The sequence below is a fragment of the Lates calcarifer genome, linkage group LG4 (assembly GCF_001640805.2).
Source record: "Lates calcarifer isolate ASB-BC8 linkage group LG4, TLL_Latcal_v3, whole genome shotgun sequence".
NCBI lineage: Eukaryota > Metazoa > Chordata > Actinopteri > Centropomidae > Lates > Lates calcarifer.
The window spans coordinates 19,681,957-19,698,282 of NC_066836.1; the positions used below are offsets into that span (position 1 = coordinate 19,681,957).

Sequence of the window (16,326 nt, forward strand, 5' to 3'; positions counted from 1 at the left end):
GTGAGGAGGAGGAGACATGGGTGGTGGAGGGGTGTCCCATTCCTTCAGAAATCCCCCTCGCTGAAGATAATGGCCATGTTGACCCTGAGTGTTCGCCTCTGAAGGAACAGGTCAGTGAGAGTTTGCAGGGGTGTAAATCATCCAGCAGGCTGAGTGAAACTCTGAGCAGCTTCATGACTTAGTATGGGTATGGGTACTTAGCAGGTCAGGGTATGATGACATTAGCATGTCATCATACCCTGACCTGCTCTGATTACAGTGCTTTGTGTCATATTTCTATTGATTATTAGACGTTCTAACCATCCTGTAATGTTTCTTAAACAGGTTTTGACAGAGACTGTGGATATGGTGGAGTTAAGCATCCTTGAAACTGAGTCTCCAGCTGATAGTGACGCCCAAACAGAAGTTGTTTTGCATGGTAAGGAGAGAAAACATGGCAGTGAGCTGTGAGGCTGAAACACACAGACAGTCCAGGAGCATAAGCAGAGGCAAATTATGCAAATACATTGAGTGTGGAGGATTTGAATTACTGAGCACAGATTAAACAAGCAGTACCACACTCTGAGGCAGTAAGCTTGGACTACACTGTTATAAATTTAATGAATATAACCCAGTTATTAAATCCTATGTTTATTTCACCAGGATACACAGACACCAGGTCATTAAAAAATAATCTGGATTACATTTCTGTTGCACTTTCCCTCAAATTTGTACAGAAAATAGACCAAGATGAACATAATGTACCCCTGTTGTAAACTGGCAACTGTCGAAATGCATGCTGGGATAGGTTGATGACATGCTAATGGGACAGGCTTGTAGACCTGGTCAGGAGAAGTACTGTAGAAAAAGGACATGTGAATGGATAATCAATAGATTCCAAATGGAGAAATATTAATACAAATGCTCAGATTTTAAATATGACTTTTTACTACCACCTAGTGGCAGCTTTGGGAAACTACAGTATCAACAAGCTGGCATCCCTCTCTTTACTCATGTTTGTTGACAGAAAAATTCTATAATGAGATTTTTTCTTATAAATGTCAAACTTTAGTGATCTGGAACCATCCTGCAGAGACATGAGAATGCATATCACATCAGTGCATCTTAACAAGAGGCTTTTAGGGGAAAGAAAAGAGAGATGTTGAAGCTAAATGAGGAAAGAATGGTGGGAATGTACAATATAATTAATAATGTGACAAATCTTTTTCAGTATGTGCAGAGACATGGACAGAGACATTAAGACATGGATCTACACAGAGCTCTCCAGCCAAACAAAAGCCTCTTGTGATCCAACCAGACACAAGTGATATCACCTCTGGGGAGAAGGTGAAGTTTGTTTGCCCGTTGATCCTGAAGCCAGAGTCACCAGCTCCCAAAGCTGATATTTTAGAGAAGCCTGTTCAAGCCGAGCCTCAGCAGGCCTGTGTCAGCACTGCTAAGGGCACCGCCTACAGTCCATCCTCATCCGATGGAACTGTGACCCCTGTTCAGGTTGGGGTTTGGGAACGGATCCACATGCCAAAGGAGACCAAGAACAATCTTCACATGAAACTGAAACTGACTTCTTCAGATCAAAAGCTGCTGCGTCCTTGTGCAGTACAACTGGTGAACTTGCTCACGGTGCCCGATTCAGAGGAGAAGCTTCAGAATGCTGTGGCGAAGTGGAAAACGGGTTGGCCTCTGCCCAAAGACCTCCGTCGCCACCAGGGTCTTCACACAGGCCACCGCCTCTGCTGCTTCACCCCATGTGGAAATGGCGTTTGGCGTCTCCAAAGGGTCGTCACTCACTCCCGCGACGGATACGCCTGCAGCATCTGCGGAAAAACGTTCAAACGCAGAAAGATTCTCCGGAGGCACGAGCGCTTCCACACAGGAGAAAAACCATACCCGTGTTCGGTGTGCTCAAAAACATTTGCGTTGAGGAAGAGCCTCCGCCGACACTTGAGATTCCACACGGGGGAGAGGCCGCACACCTGCTCGCAGTGCGGCAAAAGCTTCCGCCTGCGAGACAATCTGAAAGCACACTTGAGGTTTCACACTGGAGAGAAGCCGTTCAGCTGCACTACGTGTGGGAAGATGTTCAGGATCATGAGGAATCTGGAGAAACACAAACTGAGCCAGTGTGGATTCTTCATCCCCTCATTCAGGACAATTGCTGGCATGTAGCTGTGGGAGAACAGCTGTCAGTAGCTGGTTGTGGTGGGTGGTGGGAGTTTTCTACCTCAGACTGAAAATACTAAATCATTTTTGGGGATATATGTCATGTAAAGTTAAGATAAAAAAGGTTGAAAGCTATGAGAGAAACACAGCGAGATTGATCCCTGACATTGAGAGCCATTCCAGAAATGTTTATGTTTAAATGACAAGAATCAGAGTTACAGTTTGATGAGGGCATTTTTTTTATGGGGAAACATATACTACTGATGTTCTTGTCTTATTTTTCTTTGTTTCTTATTTCTTGCCATATTTTTTGCGCCTTGTGATTGTGGACCATTAGTGGTACTGGGACAGTGTGTAACGGGGTAAAAGTTTTACAACCACTCAACACTTTTTAGCATTATACCTTCTGAGAAACACATGATCAGTGTGCCAGGAATTTCTTCCTCTTTGCACAGTTATACTACAGACGTGCTGAAGTTCACTGCTGTTTGGACATTGTTGTGTAAATGAGTTGGAACTTAGCAGTAAAGTTTTATGAGTTGATGAGTCAGCTGTCTGCTAGGGGTTTTTTGTTTGTTTGTTTTTTGGATGGGCCAACATACAGATCTCCACCTGCCAAACTTTCCTATGTCAAAGTTACATGTAAAGTAATTCCACTGATATTTGCTTTTGATGTTTGTTTTCTTCTTATGTCATGTTTTTTTTTTTTTTATCTAAATGTTTCACTCATGGCTTGTGTCAATAGGTGTTTGCTTTTGTGTTCATATTAGGATTACTGAATGTATGTAGACTTCTTTCCTCCCATTACCTAGTAGCCATGCAGACTTTATAAGAAATCTGGTTTTCATGTTAAAACACTTACATGGTCAACGTTCCCTCTCTAAAGAATTAAAAAATGTTTTATATTCCTTCATACAGATACTCTACAGTGACAAATGTCTGTTTTCATCTTTTTAAACTTGGCTATTTTTCTCATGCATTAAGAAAAACATTTTGTGAGAGATAAGTTGTATGTGTGTATGAACCCTAAACACACTATATGTAGTATGGAGGACGGATACTGCTTTCTAATAAAGCACCTTTTTTAAACTTGCACTGGTTATTTAAAACATTTACTAATACTTCATAGATCACTGACAGCCATTATAAAAAGAACTTTTGGGTTGCCAGGTTGTGAAAAATCTCTGTTCATCCCTCTCCAGAATGACACTTGGTTTTGTCTGTTTGACCTCTGACCTTCTGGTGAATGACCACAGGACATCCTCAGATGTTAAGTCATTTTCTCTAATTGCAAGTGAGAAACTCTTGTCACTTCATCGATGACTTAATGTGCAACTGCAGAGCTGACGTTTATTACCCTATGTTAATTACTTACTAACATTTATAGACTTAATAGGGTAATGAAATGAAAGGATGTCATGAGCATAACAGTAAGAGAGATATTTACAGTTCATTTCTAAAGACACCTTGTTAGATAGTCTGGCAAGAAATCCACCACTGTCATCTGTATCAGTCAAATGAATCAGGCAGTTACTGCAGGTCATGTCAGGTCAGGTAGAGCTTTATTGTCAACACCACTGGTGGAGAGTACCTAAGTGAATTTACTCTAGTACAATTTTGAGAGACTTGTACCTTACATGAGTATTTTCCTTTTATATCACTTTATACTTCTGCTCCACTACATCTCAGAGGGAAACATTGTACTTTCTACTCCACTACATTTATTTGACAAATTACAAGTTACTGTTAAGATGAAGATTTTACACAATGGATAATGTAACAAGCTTTTAGGATACAACACACTGTACCGGCACTCTTACTTTAATAGGCCTATTTGAACTTCATATATTGTTGCATTGGTAATTTTACACAAGTAAATGATCTGAATACTTGCATCACGACTAGTACAGTTCATGTTCACCTTGGTTCTTATGGTGCAATATAGACAGGAAAACACTGTAATTAGAAGTTACAAAGTCACTAAATGCTAATGTCAGAAAGAAAAAAAGACTCAATAATGCAATCATCAGTATGGTCTGGTAATATTAAGCGTAATACTACGGCTAAACTTGAAGTGGACCACTGCATTTTTATGCTAAGTTAGCCACCAACATTTCCCGTTTGCGGTGTAACCATGGTGAATACAACACAAGAAAACCTCTACGTGTCGTCAGGTATCATTATCAGGAGTTATGGACGTTTACACATGACGGACATGGAAGAGTCCGTAACAGTGAGTGGGTGAATACGTATTTTATAGCTTACTATGAAACAAAGAGAGGTTTTGTTTAAAGAATATTATCAGTTTAGTGACACTAATTGATAATATTTTGATGATGTAACCCTATATTCAATTTTGAGGTTGGTATCTCATTTGCTGAGGCCCCCCCCCCCCCCCCCCCCCCTCCTCCGAGGTCCCGCCCCACCAGGAAGTAGCAGCATAAACTCAGCAGTGCTTTCATTTTTAGCAATGTGTGTGCCGAAGACAGGAGACAAACAACACCCAGGGCTTCACTCTGCTTCAACTTTAACGGTAGGATTCATTTCGCTGCTTAGTTCACATTATGCTGCGCTAAGGCTCGTGGACAGTTCAAAACAAATGCAATAGGAAGCGTTAAAAGTCTCCTGAAAGAACTCCTTCCTGTCTGCTGTTTTTGTGCTCTCTCACAGTCTCTGAAGGACAGGGGTCGAGAATGGAAGACACAGACAAAAACCACCTCAAGGAAATGCTAACGTGCCCAATATGCCAGGACATCTTCAAGGACCCTCGGCAGCTCCCCTGTGGGCACAGCTTGTGTATGGGCTGTCTGGAAAAAATGATGGATCACTCCTCAGACATCCCTTTCCGTTGCCCTGACTGTAGGTCTTTTTTCGGACAGATCATCAAGGTGCAGAAGAGCTACACACTGAGTAACATCGTAGAGGACTTCAGGGAGAACAGTAGAACAGTATAAGCTTTTTTTTTTCAATCTCTTTTGTCATAAACTTAAAAGTGTTGTTAAAAGCAGATAAATCTAACACACCTCTTACCACACTTCTCTATCTGCTTTTTGTAAGCAGGGGAAGCGGACAAAAGCTGTGTACTGCGACTACTGCCCAGAGAAAAACACTGTGGCCATGAAAATGTGCTTGAAGTGTGAGGTGTCAATGTGCAAAGAGCACGTCAAGAACCACCTGGAGCTTCCAGTGTTCACGGGACACCCACTGGTCAGGCCTCTGGGTGACCTCAAGGAGAGGAAGTGCCCGCAGCACGAGGACGAGGTGCTGAGGTACTACTGCAAAACGTCCAGGCGTTACATTTGCAACATCTGCGCCCTGGAGAACAAGCAGCACAACCTGGCCACTGAGGCCTCCACTGTCCTGCGGCGACAGCTGACGGTGAGTCTGAATGATACTCGTTCAAATCATATTACACATATTACAGTCTTGGCCTGTACAAAACAAGGTAGTGGTAGAAGCTGTTTCGTGTAAATAGAATGGTATTACCCACACAGGGTGGGGTGGGGGGGAATTCCTGCCGCTGACTGCTGTGGAGAAACAGGATTTTCAGGTCCCAGAGAATCTCAAAGTCTGACATTCATCTACCCACCTCAACTATGTCAACCTCACCATGTATTCCTCACTCATTGTCAACCTCTTTACTGTGCAGAAGAACTATGTTTTCAAATATGAAGAAATACTTCAGGCTGAAGTTTTTGAAAATGTGTGTAAAAAATCTGCAATACTTTGATGGATCAGTGGAAACATGGAGTCATGGGTTTAAATATAATGCTTTAATGACGAGCTAGAGCAAGCTGATACAGAATATATATATGATGCTGCCAGATGGTGTGGATGAAGATTTTTCAACTTAAAGCTAACAAAGGGAAAATTGAAGGGTAACGCTCGGTATGAAGGGGTTTGTTTAATGTGATATTGTGTGTGTGTGCATTCAACAGGAGTACATGGACCAGCGTTTCACAGCACTCAAAGAGCAAATCACCCAGTCCACTGACTCTGTAAAAAAACTCAGAGCAGACATCCAACATGAAGTGAGGCCTGTTTACTAAATTCTCATTTTTTTGTGATTTTGAATGGTTTACATTTGTACAATTTTCATATCTGATATGTGTTTTCCTCATGTCAGAAACAGAAAGTGAACCCTGCTGACTCGTACCTCAACAATGTCACAGTGATGCTGATCTGTCTGTGGTTTATAGTTCTGTATTATGGTAAGACAAAGATTTCTTTAACTTCAAATCAGATTTTAAAAATGTCAATAGCCAACCACTATACATGTGTTTGTTGTGTGTGTGTGTGTGTGTGTGTGTGTGTGTGTGTGAGAACATGCACTCAGTGATGTCTGTCTTTGTTTTCAACCAGCCTACAACTACTCTGTGGAAAACCAGGCACTAACAGAGGCGCTGGACAAGCAGCAGAACCGTGTGTATAATATCTATTCCACCATTGCAGGTGAGAAGCCAAATCTCTGCTGCCTGTTTACACAACAACAGCTACTACTATTACAACTACAACTACTAAATACTTAAAGATAGCCACACAAAAAATCCTTGGAGATGGAAAAAGATATTAAAGAAAACAAGTCTCAGAACTTAAGATTCTTGGGAACCTGATGCTCCCAAAACCTTATTACAGGACAAGTGACAGTGTTTCGATCCACTGGGATCGAATAGGAACTTATTTTTTATTTGTTAGTGTAATATTAGTATTGTGTCACAAATGTACAAAAATGTGCATCTGGAGCATGTGCAGGTTCAGACCTTTCTCTGGGACATAAGTGGATTTAGCTGCACAGAATTGTCCAGCTTCAATAATTATTCTTTATTCCAATGAATATTTTTCCAAATAACTTTTTTTAATCCCTACACAGACCTCTTGGTTGAGCATCCAATGTGGAGCTACACATATCCAGGAACACAGGATAAAGGTACGAAAGACTAATCTGTTGAAAACAAGAGGTGCTGTAATTAAAGACTTTAAAATGTTTGGGAGAACCAAGTTGGTTTTTAACTCTTCATTAATGGAGAACTCCAATAAAAATGTCATCTGCATCACCATTGTCATCCACATTGACATCCACTTTTAACCATCGTAATTTTTTTCCTTACTGACTACTACATAACTTGAGACATCTGTTTACATGGAAAGCATGAATAATTCCACTCTACTATCATATTTTAGTCTCTCAAAACCGGGATTAGGGGCCATCCAGGTTTCTGAAACAAAATGTGGTGTTAACATGTGAAAAATATGAGCCAGATGCTCCAAACCCCAGTCATATCTGGGACACTGGAGTGCATTTCAACACATGTATTGTTATGTTACAGTCTCAAGAATTCCAAAAATGCCCAGAAAACATGTCATATGAAGGACAGCACACAAATGAATCTATAAAGTCAAATTCTATATACTATACAAAGGCTGAGCATTATGACTTTAAAGTGAGTCTATAACAGTACAACAACCACTTGTATTATAAACTGGAGTGGCATCAAAATGGTGTATGTAAATCCATATGGTCTACCTGTTTCTCAGGAGTTCTCATCCTGGATGCAAACACTGTCAGTCCTTTCCTTGGACTCTCTGCTGACCTCCAAACAGCAGAGAGAGTGAACGCCAAGCTGGATTATCCCAAACATAAAAATCGCTTTGATGAGGCCCCGCAGGTCCTCTCTACTCTGTGCTTCTCCTCTGGTACACACACCTGGGAGGTGGAGGTCGAGGGATACTGGGACATTGCCGTCTCCTACAAAAGCATCCAACGCAAAAGCAAGAGCAGTGCCTTTGGAAAAAATGCAGTGTCCTGGAGCCTAACACATAATGGCAAAGGCAAGTTGTTTGCTTACCATAATAATGAAAAAACAGCTCTGTCTGGAACCCTGCAGAGCAGCCGGATAGCTGTGATGGTTAATTTTGAGAAAGGCAACATCACATTCAGTGCTGTAGAGTCCACTGTCATCCAACTGCACGAGTTCAAGGTGAAACTGACTCAGCCAGTGTGTCTGGGTTTGGGGCTTTATCGTGTGGATCCACCCAGTAGAGCCTCCATCATCAAAGCCTCCTGAATAATCTTACAAACTGTCACAATATTCAGCTAAAACTGCATCCACACTGCCTTAAGTCCAGGGGCTTGCACTGAAAGTAGAGGTGTCTAGGAGTAAAGACATAACTAAGTCAAAGCTATAAAATGGAAGATTTGCCTCAGGTATATTTTTATATGGTGAAGTTTTAATTTTTTATGGTATGTACAGTATGTTTAATTAATTTTTTTTTGATTGTAGATCTTTATTTCAATATAAATGTGCAATATACAGAATTTTTATATAATGTGTCAATCCGATGGGGAATTCACTATAAGACTATGACTGCACTGTGAGGCTATAGAAGGTTTTAATACGTTCGTTTCCATGTTGAATCCCTTTTAATGAACGACAATCAGTCTTTGCACTTTCACAACGAAAAGAAACTCTTTTGGCCTAACATTCTGAAAAACAGATAAAGTTATATCCCTGTTAGATTTAAAAAGAAAAAAATATTGCACTATTATAACAACACATGAACTATACTGCTCTTTAGTAGGATTGTCCCATTTTTCTACAAAAGCTTATTCCATCAGAATAACATGAAAGATGCTATAATTGTGACTTTGCATCAAGGAGTTTCAGTTTTTTGTGCCCATTCAGCATCTTGAGTCTACATTTAATGACTGAAATCAGTGTGGAGTAAACAAAATTCCAGCTTCTGTTTTCTGGTCTTAAGAGATAAAGGAACTGAAAACAACCTGAAACACCGGTCACATTTCACAAGTCACAATGCCAGGATAATGATAACAGCAAATTCCAAAATATAGCATAAGTACATAAATTAGATTAAGCAAAGTGACTCAGTTAATGTCAGTTACCAACACTAGCTAGCCTTAGCCACTGTAATAACATTATGTGTAACCACATAAGGCTGCAACAGGAAAATCCCTGAGTGTATAGAATTGAGCAAGGGTTCAGCTTTTAATTTGTTGCATGAATAATGTTGGTTTTCTTCTCACTGAAGTTATGTAGTCTTGCTTTAAAGAATACAGCAAAGACAAAAATAACTAGACAATTTTTCTCATTTATTAAGAAAACATGTAAGTCAAGCATTTTTTAACAACTGACAATGATTGGAATAGAGTGTTTTACAAAAACCGAAGGCAATATTAAGCCAAAAAAAGCCAATATTCTCCGTACAAAAACAAGGTATACAGTGATATAAACTGTTTTCTTGTCCACCTAAGGCATTTTTCAACTAAATAATTAAGTGGAATTGTTCTGGTTTCTCTCACTAAATAATTAAACTTCAAAAAATTTCAGAGTCTGAATTTGAAATCAATTAGTGAGTGTTGTACAATCACATCTAAAACTGTAAAAAGGACTTTTCTTACCCATTTTAGCCTTTTCCAAAATAAGTTACAATTTACAGTAAACAAGTATAAACTGACCTGTGTGGACGTTAATTTAAAAAAAAAAAAAGTGTTTTGACCATATTTTATACTTCATTGTGCTGATGTTTTCTCTAGCTGCCTGACTAAAAGCTGTATACATACTTAAACATAACACATAATTATCCACAACCAATATCTCTGTAATTTGAATACCAAAAATACCACCTTGGAAAAGCTGTCCTAATACAATGCTATTTTTGCAATGCTGTTTGTTTATTGTCCTTAAAAGGTGCTATATGTAAGTTTTTGCTGTTGCTACATAGCTAACATTGGCATTAGCAGCTGCTTACTTAACAGTCTAGAAGAAATATAGTGAGCTCAGAATTAAACTTTGTTCCTTTCCTTGCCAAGAGTTGTCTCCAGTAGTGGAAAGCAACGTTAATGTTAAGGTTAATGTTAAATGTTGTTTTGCTTCTATTACTACCACTTTTCTTCCACTGAAGTTAGCATGCTAACCAGCTAACCCCAGCCCACCCTGTCTCGTACTTAGCAATAGTGAGCAAATATAGTGTCGTTTGCCCTTAATCCAACATGAGAAAGGATGTAGAAGCAGCACTGCACAGAGGGTGTATTCTAACCTCTTGTCTTGTAACTCAACAGTGACTGAAACTCCTTGTCAACAGCTGTTAATGCTGACGTTGGCTATGTAGCAATAGCAAAAACTAGAGCACCTTCAAAACCTACAGTATATATAAAACAGTGAGAAAATTATGACACTTAGGTACCTGCAGTGAACTGTATTATTGACATTTCTGTCCTGCACTAGTTCTGCATTTGTCTTTCAATTATTAACACTGGCTCCTGTGGAAAACAAACTTCCTGTTGATGTGACTTGTTGTAGCTGCTCTTTACTTCACTGTTCCCACAGTCTGATTCTTGATGGAGCACCATGCCTTGAATACATCCCTGAAAAACAGAAAATATGAAGATCAAAAACAGTTTTCCAGTGTCTGCTGAAAACAAAACGCTATAGCAGTGCATGTTTCAAACCTCTACACACCTGCAGTGAGTGGCCACACATTCGTTGCTGCAGTACTCTTTGTCCCAGTCTTCACTCTCTACTGCTGGGTTGTTACAGCCCGCTCTCACACACAAACTCTTTATAGCTGCAGCATCAATGGACCCATTCACCTCCATCTCATCCTGTGAAAAGGAGGAAAGATTTGGAAGAGCCTCATTAATACTAGCACGTTACTCTCTATACTCCGATTTCATCTTTTAGCAGCAAATTGTGTAATTTTCCTCACAATGCTCTATGACACAGTGAAAAGTAAGACTACAAATAAATATGACGTCTATGTAAGAAGTAGGATTTTTTTTTTTCAGTAAACAAGAGTCAAAAGTCAACAGACAGAAACACAAAATAACTGATTGCCCAAGTATCCACCCTCCTCAACTCAGACAGCAGTTGCAGCTGTGCAGGTCCATATTGTCTGTGCACATCTGGACAGTATATGGCTTCCCCTGAATGAAACTGCTCAGGCTGTGTCAATTTGCATGGGTTGTTCAGTGAACAGTGGTTTTCACTACCACAGATGTCATGGGAGCATTCTCAACCGTGGCTTTGTCTCTGCTGTAGAACTGATCAAACACCCAGGCAATAGTATTTGTGCCCACAGTGCATCTCCCATCTCAGCTCAGTGCCTTGGATTTTTGTCCTGCCTCCTTCCCTGAATTGCTATTTTCACTTAACTTTTCACATATTTGTTAGATATATTCTTTTGTCTTGTGATGCACTTTTTTTTACAGAAAATTTACCAACCAGCCAGGTGCTCAATCTTTCAAATCCATGTGTCATGTGTCTTTTTTTTCCAGCTGTGACAAAAAATCTTGGCTACATCAACTCTAATTCAGTGCTGGGAGACAGACATAAAAACATATAATATATAATATATATAACATAATATAATATTTTCTGAACTGTGAAGCAGAAAATGGTGAAGATGTGGCAGTTATTTTAAAACTTTTAAAATAAAAAAAGTTAGATCTGAATACTCTGCACTTCTGAAAGGGAGGACACTGTTGCTATGACAACAGCTTGGCAGTGTCAAAGATAAATTCTAGGCTAGATTTGAAGAACTGAAATATCCCAAATGAGGTCAAATGAGCAATCAAATGAAGCCAACACAAAACAAACCTGAACAAACCATAGCAATGAAATAAGAGGGACATTCACCTCTTCTGAAGGCAGCACTTCTGTGACTTCATCTTCATCTTGACTGCCTGACACATCAGCAGAATTCACCACCTGCACTGACACCACGGGGGTAGACTGGGCAGAGGTAGTCACAGTAGATGATGCATCTGCTGTATTAGGGACAATAATTGGCAGAGCCTCTTTGCCCTGTAAGGAGGCAGGAACTATTTTTATCTGGAGTGGAGGAGGAGGTGTAGCTGTGACGGACACAGGGAGAACTGGTGTGGCACCACCCTCCCGAGGCTTGGCTTGTAATGGTGGAGGTGCAGGTGCCATTTGCTGGAGCCGCGGTGGCAGAGGAGCGTTTTGCATCTGCTGCAGTGGAGGTGGCTGACGAGAGGCACCTGACACTACCAGCGTAGGCTGCAAGGTGCGGACCCCTCTGGGCAACACCGTCACCACCTGGCCCCCCGCCTGCAGCATGTGTTTTGGGATTATGATCTTGGTGATGGTCTGGGCGGCTGGAGCAGCTGCTGCTGGAGCGGAGGCTTTGTTTGCCCCCGTGCGGGAACGTGTGGTCACCTCTGGGACATCCAGAATAATGTTTGAGGCACAAATGTTTGTGATGGTGTTCTCCTCCATGTTGTTGTTAACCGGGCGGATCGCCTGGTGACCAGCAGAGGGAGGGGTTGTGGGAGTCAGGTTAACAGCAGGTGGAGGTGGTGAAGGGGCAGTCTCCATGTCCTCAGTGGCAGGCTGGAATAGAGATTAAATAAAATAAAAAATTAATCTGACAAAAATCCCATATAGCAAGAAACTGTTTTTTTTTTTTTGCAGAGAACAAAATGATGTTACCTGTGAGAGCTGGTTGGCTCTGTAAGCTGCCAGCGCTTTCAAATATTCCTTTTTGGCTGCTTCTGTCTTTCTCTTATACACCTAGTAGAGACAAAGTAAGCACCACTTTATTAAAAAGATAGGAAGTCTCTGTTCATTTCTACCAACAATCATTTTTTTCTCCCCCAAGACTGGTGTAAGATATTAATATATTGTATTAGCATGTGTGCTCGTACCTGTTTCTGCTCTTCAGCCAGGCTGTCCCACATGGAGGCCACAATCTTTGACACCTCTCCAAACGAGGCATTGGGGTTCTGGCCCTTGATGGCTGCCTGGGTGTCTCTGAAGAACAAGGCATAGGCTGAAACAGGCTTCTGTGGTTCATTTGGATCTTTCTTCTTCCGTCCTTTCTTTGCGCCCATGGCCACATTTGCTTGGGCCAGTGTGGCTGGTTTCCCCCCGCCCCTCCTGGCTGTAGCTGGGGAGACAGACGACGAGGGTGTTGGGTGCGAGGACATGTGGGAGAGGACAGAGGAGGAGGAGAGAGACATGGGGGAGTCTACCAGCACACTTCTCTGAATAAGGAGAGGAAAAGCAGGAGAGAGAGGGAACACACATATTAGTGGCAGAAACTAAAACATAGTGTGGAATCCAGTTATATAAGACTGGTTGTGATTGATGCTAACAAGCAGTGATGTTTGTCACCACAGGTGTTACCACCCCACCTTAAAGTCATCCATGTCCTCATCCTGCAGGGAACCAGCTGGAGACGGTGTTGCTGACAGCGGCTGCTCAGGTGTCTCTGAGTGATGCCTGATGTTCTCACCCCCAAGACCCAATGCTAGTTCTGACTGGTTAATTGTAGAGAGCTGACTGCTTCCCAAAAGACCATGGCCAATGTCACCAAGCTGGACATCAATGGTCATTGGGGATGAACTGCTGAAATGTGAACCACTGGAATTTCCCAATTCCTACAGCGTGATGAGAAGAAAAATACACACACAACTCTTAACTGCAGTCACAAACAACAAACATTTCATCACACCAAACAGTGTTCTGTGTGAGGGCCCACAAGTAGACCACTCACCAGTGCAGAAGAGCTCAGTAAGGCCCCCCCTCCAGCCTGGCCCATTGCCCCAAGATTCAGCTGCTCCAGGCCTTGAGACCCAGAATTCACAAAGGTGGAAGCGAAGGAAGGGTCATTGGCCTCGACTACAAGGTTGCTAACGAGGCTACGGGAGCCCGAAGGTCCCCCTGTGCCATCTGACCCATCCGTCAACTCGAAGTGGGACACTGCATCACTGATGCCCAGAGCTGGGTCAGGATCAAGGGAGATGGGAGGAATCTCAAAAACCTCATCCCCAAGACTGGGAGTATGGAATGTCTGCTGTATGTTGAGAAAGAGAAAGAATGGGTCAGTCCTCAATGAACTGAAACACATGTAGTAAGATTAACACAATGAAGACACAGGCTATCACATTGCACCACCATATTGCTTTATTTAGCTCACCTCAGCGGACAAAAAAGGATGGCCCGCCCCACTGATGGTGAGATAACTGTCGCTCCCCTCTGGAAACTGAAACAGGTTGTTAACATTTCACTATCGTGCACCTCCGAATTCCAATTAGTTTTAGAAATTAAATACTGTTAAACGTTACGTTACCTTGTTTTCCTCTGAGTATCCACCGTATGCTTGGGTGTCCAAAAACTCCGAATCAACATTTTGAGCACAACCATCCGATAGGTCAGAGTAAAAATTGAGGTCCATTTTGAAACGATTTACTCTAAACAACTTTCACATGCGTTATATACTTTCTTGAAATTTGGAATTTCTTGATTTGCTACTCATTTAGAGCAACTATCCATTCATTCACTGAAGCTGCTAGCAGCTAGCCTGCTAGCTGATCACTGCCGGTTAGCATAATGTTAAGGTCGAGGATAAGATGCTAAGCTACTTTAGCTTTAAAGTTCGAGGGAAAACTAGGACAAGGGGGTTAGTTGAGCCTACCAACAGCCAAACAATCTCAATGTTGCCACAATATTACGTATTAACCACCGATGGGGTACAAAGTTTACAGGAGGCCCAACAGAAACCCATTCATATGGTGGAGTGGTGCTAACATCCTCCCAAAAATCGACCGCAATGGCTAATGCTGGATTCAGGGGCTGTAGGAAATATTACCATTATTACTTGAGACGCCTGGCGGTGCTTGTAGTATATGTTACGTTTCTGCTACGTGACTTGCTAAGAGGTGGCCTTTAGAAAACAAAAGCGTGGGCAGTTTCGTAGCCAGTGAAGGTAGAAAGTGTGTTTACAACTATGTTGTTTGCTTAACGTCTTGTTTGGCCAATTAAAAAAGCCAGTTAAATGTATGGCACATTTGTTTCCATTTTCGTTTTAAGTATAAAATGAAACAGTGGCCACCAGATGATATAACTTATTATTCTTCGGCAAATTTTGAAAAAAAAAAAAAATTAGTTTTCCATTAACGAGCGAATAAGAGACCCTGAAGGCAGCATACCTCCCACTGACTGCAGGCAAGGACCAATCGACCGTCGCCGTCCTCCCGGATGGGCGTGTCTGTATGACAGAGAAACCAAATACACGCCTAAAATACAGCACTGTAATTTTAACTCACTTTCAGCTGAATGTTGAATGAAGAGTGTAACTCTGCAATGATTTAAATCAAAAGCCAGCGGGGAAGTTTATTAGATGTAAACACTGCATATAAAAATATTCAATGACTGATTCAAGATCAGAGTGATTAGATGTATTTCAATACAGCCATTTAAACAATGATGTAAGAACGAGTAGACATCTCATCAGCTTTCACTTTACAGCCAAATTTAGTCTGAATTTGAAGTCATTTTGGCCTCCAAATCACCAATCAATTCTTACTGGCATTTGCTTCATATGAATTTGTTGTAACATTATTATAACGTAATTTCCCCAAGGGAGTCATCCCAAAGGGATCAATAAAATCTGTCTAAGTCTGTCTATTAGGCACCCTTTTGTGGTTGTATAGTAAAGTTAGTAAGTAAAATTAAAAGATCTTTTAAAGATAACTCTGGTATTCTTTAACCTTGTAATAAAATAACACACAAACTAACTGAGACTGCAGTATACCAGTAACTCCTGTCACTTAATCTCTTCACCTCTTCCTCTCTCCTCACATAAAGGGGGTAAGGAAAGTAAATTGTGAATATACACAAAGCTCCAAAACCTGCTGTGTATATTTAAGTTTATGGCTTTAAAAAAAAAAAACTTAGAGCCTAGAGGAGTCAAAAGAGTAGAGTTTGGTTCTATGAAATACCTGATTCATCATACAGCAGCAGGTATATGTGTTGCATCTGCACTCGTCATTGTTGCCTAATGTGTGCAAGACTGATTAATATTTAAAATTGCTCCAGGATGAATCACTCCTCTTGCTTTGTATTGTTTTTCATTCTTGTATCAGGACACCCATCATGCATTAGCACTTAATTCATTTCAGCCACAGGCTGTCACAGCTGATACTGACCACAGACTGGACTTATTACCATAACATTATGTACAAGTCACAAATACTGAAATTTAGGCAAGAATGTATAAACAGTCTATAATAACTAATTAAATTAAGAGCTAACATTAAAGACATGCATTATGCTTAGAGGACATATACTTCCACCTGTCATCATTAAATATGTTAACGATAGATCATTAACATGGGACTTCAGT

General features: G+C 41.0%; 3 protein-coding genes across 5 annotated transcripts in view; 2 read left to right on the top strand and 1 right to left on the bottom strand.

Annotated features, from left to right (window-relative positions):
- The window catches only part of si:rp71-1g18.1 (uncharacterized protein LOC559922 homolog), a 3,998-nt gene extending 743 nt beyond the window's left edge, over positions 1–3,255 (top strand). Inside the window, exons 2-4 of the mRNA XM_018677506.2 lie at positions 1–110; positions 325–418; positions 1,211–3,255. The exon at positions 1–110 is cut by the window's left edge and continues 39 nt beyond it. Of these exons, the coding sequence (XP_018533022.1) occupies positions 1–110; positions 325–418; positions 1,211–2,166 (1,160 nt within the window). The 3' untranslated portion in view covers positions 2,167–3,255. The remainder of the gene's footprint in view (positions 111–324; positions 419–1,210) is intronic.
- A 1,324-nt stretch (positions 3,256–4,579) lies between these two features.
- On the top strand, positions 4,580–10,452 carry LOC108883928 (E3 ubiquitin/ISG15 ligase TRIM25). Of its 2 annotated transcripts, none has more exons than XM_018677513.2 (8): positions 4,580–4,693; positions 4,831–5,108; positions 5,218–5,538; positions 6,099–6,191; positions 6,287–6,371; positions 6,523–6,612; positions 7,031–7,087; positions 7,696–10,452. In XM_018677513.2, exons 2-8 carry the CDS (start codon positions 4,854–4,856, stop codon positions 8,223–8,225), a joined length of 1,431 nt encoding a protein of 476 aa, XP_018533029.1. In that variant the 5' UTR covers positions 4,580–4,693; positions 4,831–4,853; the 3' UTR covers positions 8,226–10,452. The 2 variants fall into 2 exon arrangements, with proteins under 2 accessions (XP_018533029.1, XP_018533031.1); XM_018677515.2 differs by having other exon boundaries at positions 5,221–5,538.
- tox4a (TOX high mobility group box family member 4 a) lies at positions 9,252–14,866 on the bottom strand. Of its 2 annotated transcripts, none has more exons than XM_018677512.2 (9): positions 14,272–14,866; positions 14,119–14,184; positions 13,696–13,992; positions 13,334–13,579; positions 12,845–13,183; positions 12,630–12,710; positions 11,814–12,530; positions 10,638–10,780; positions 9,252–10,543 (listed from the first exon to the last, which is right to left on the bottom strand). In XM_018677512.2, the coding sequence occupies exons 1-9, from the start codon at positions 14,374–14,376 to the stop codon at positions 10,486–10,488; spliced, it is 2,052 nt and encodes a 683-aa protein (XP_018533028.1). In that variant the 5' UTR covers positions 14,377–14,866; the 3' UTR covers positions 9,252–10,485. The 2 variants fall into 2 exon arrangements, with proteins under 2 accessions (XP_018533028.1, XP_018533027.1); XM_018677511.2 differs by having other exon boundaries at positions 13,696–13,995; positions 14,272–14,859.
- Between the last annotated feature and the right edge of the window lie 1,460 nt (positions 14,867–16,326).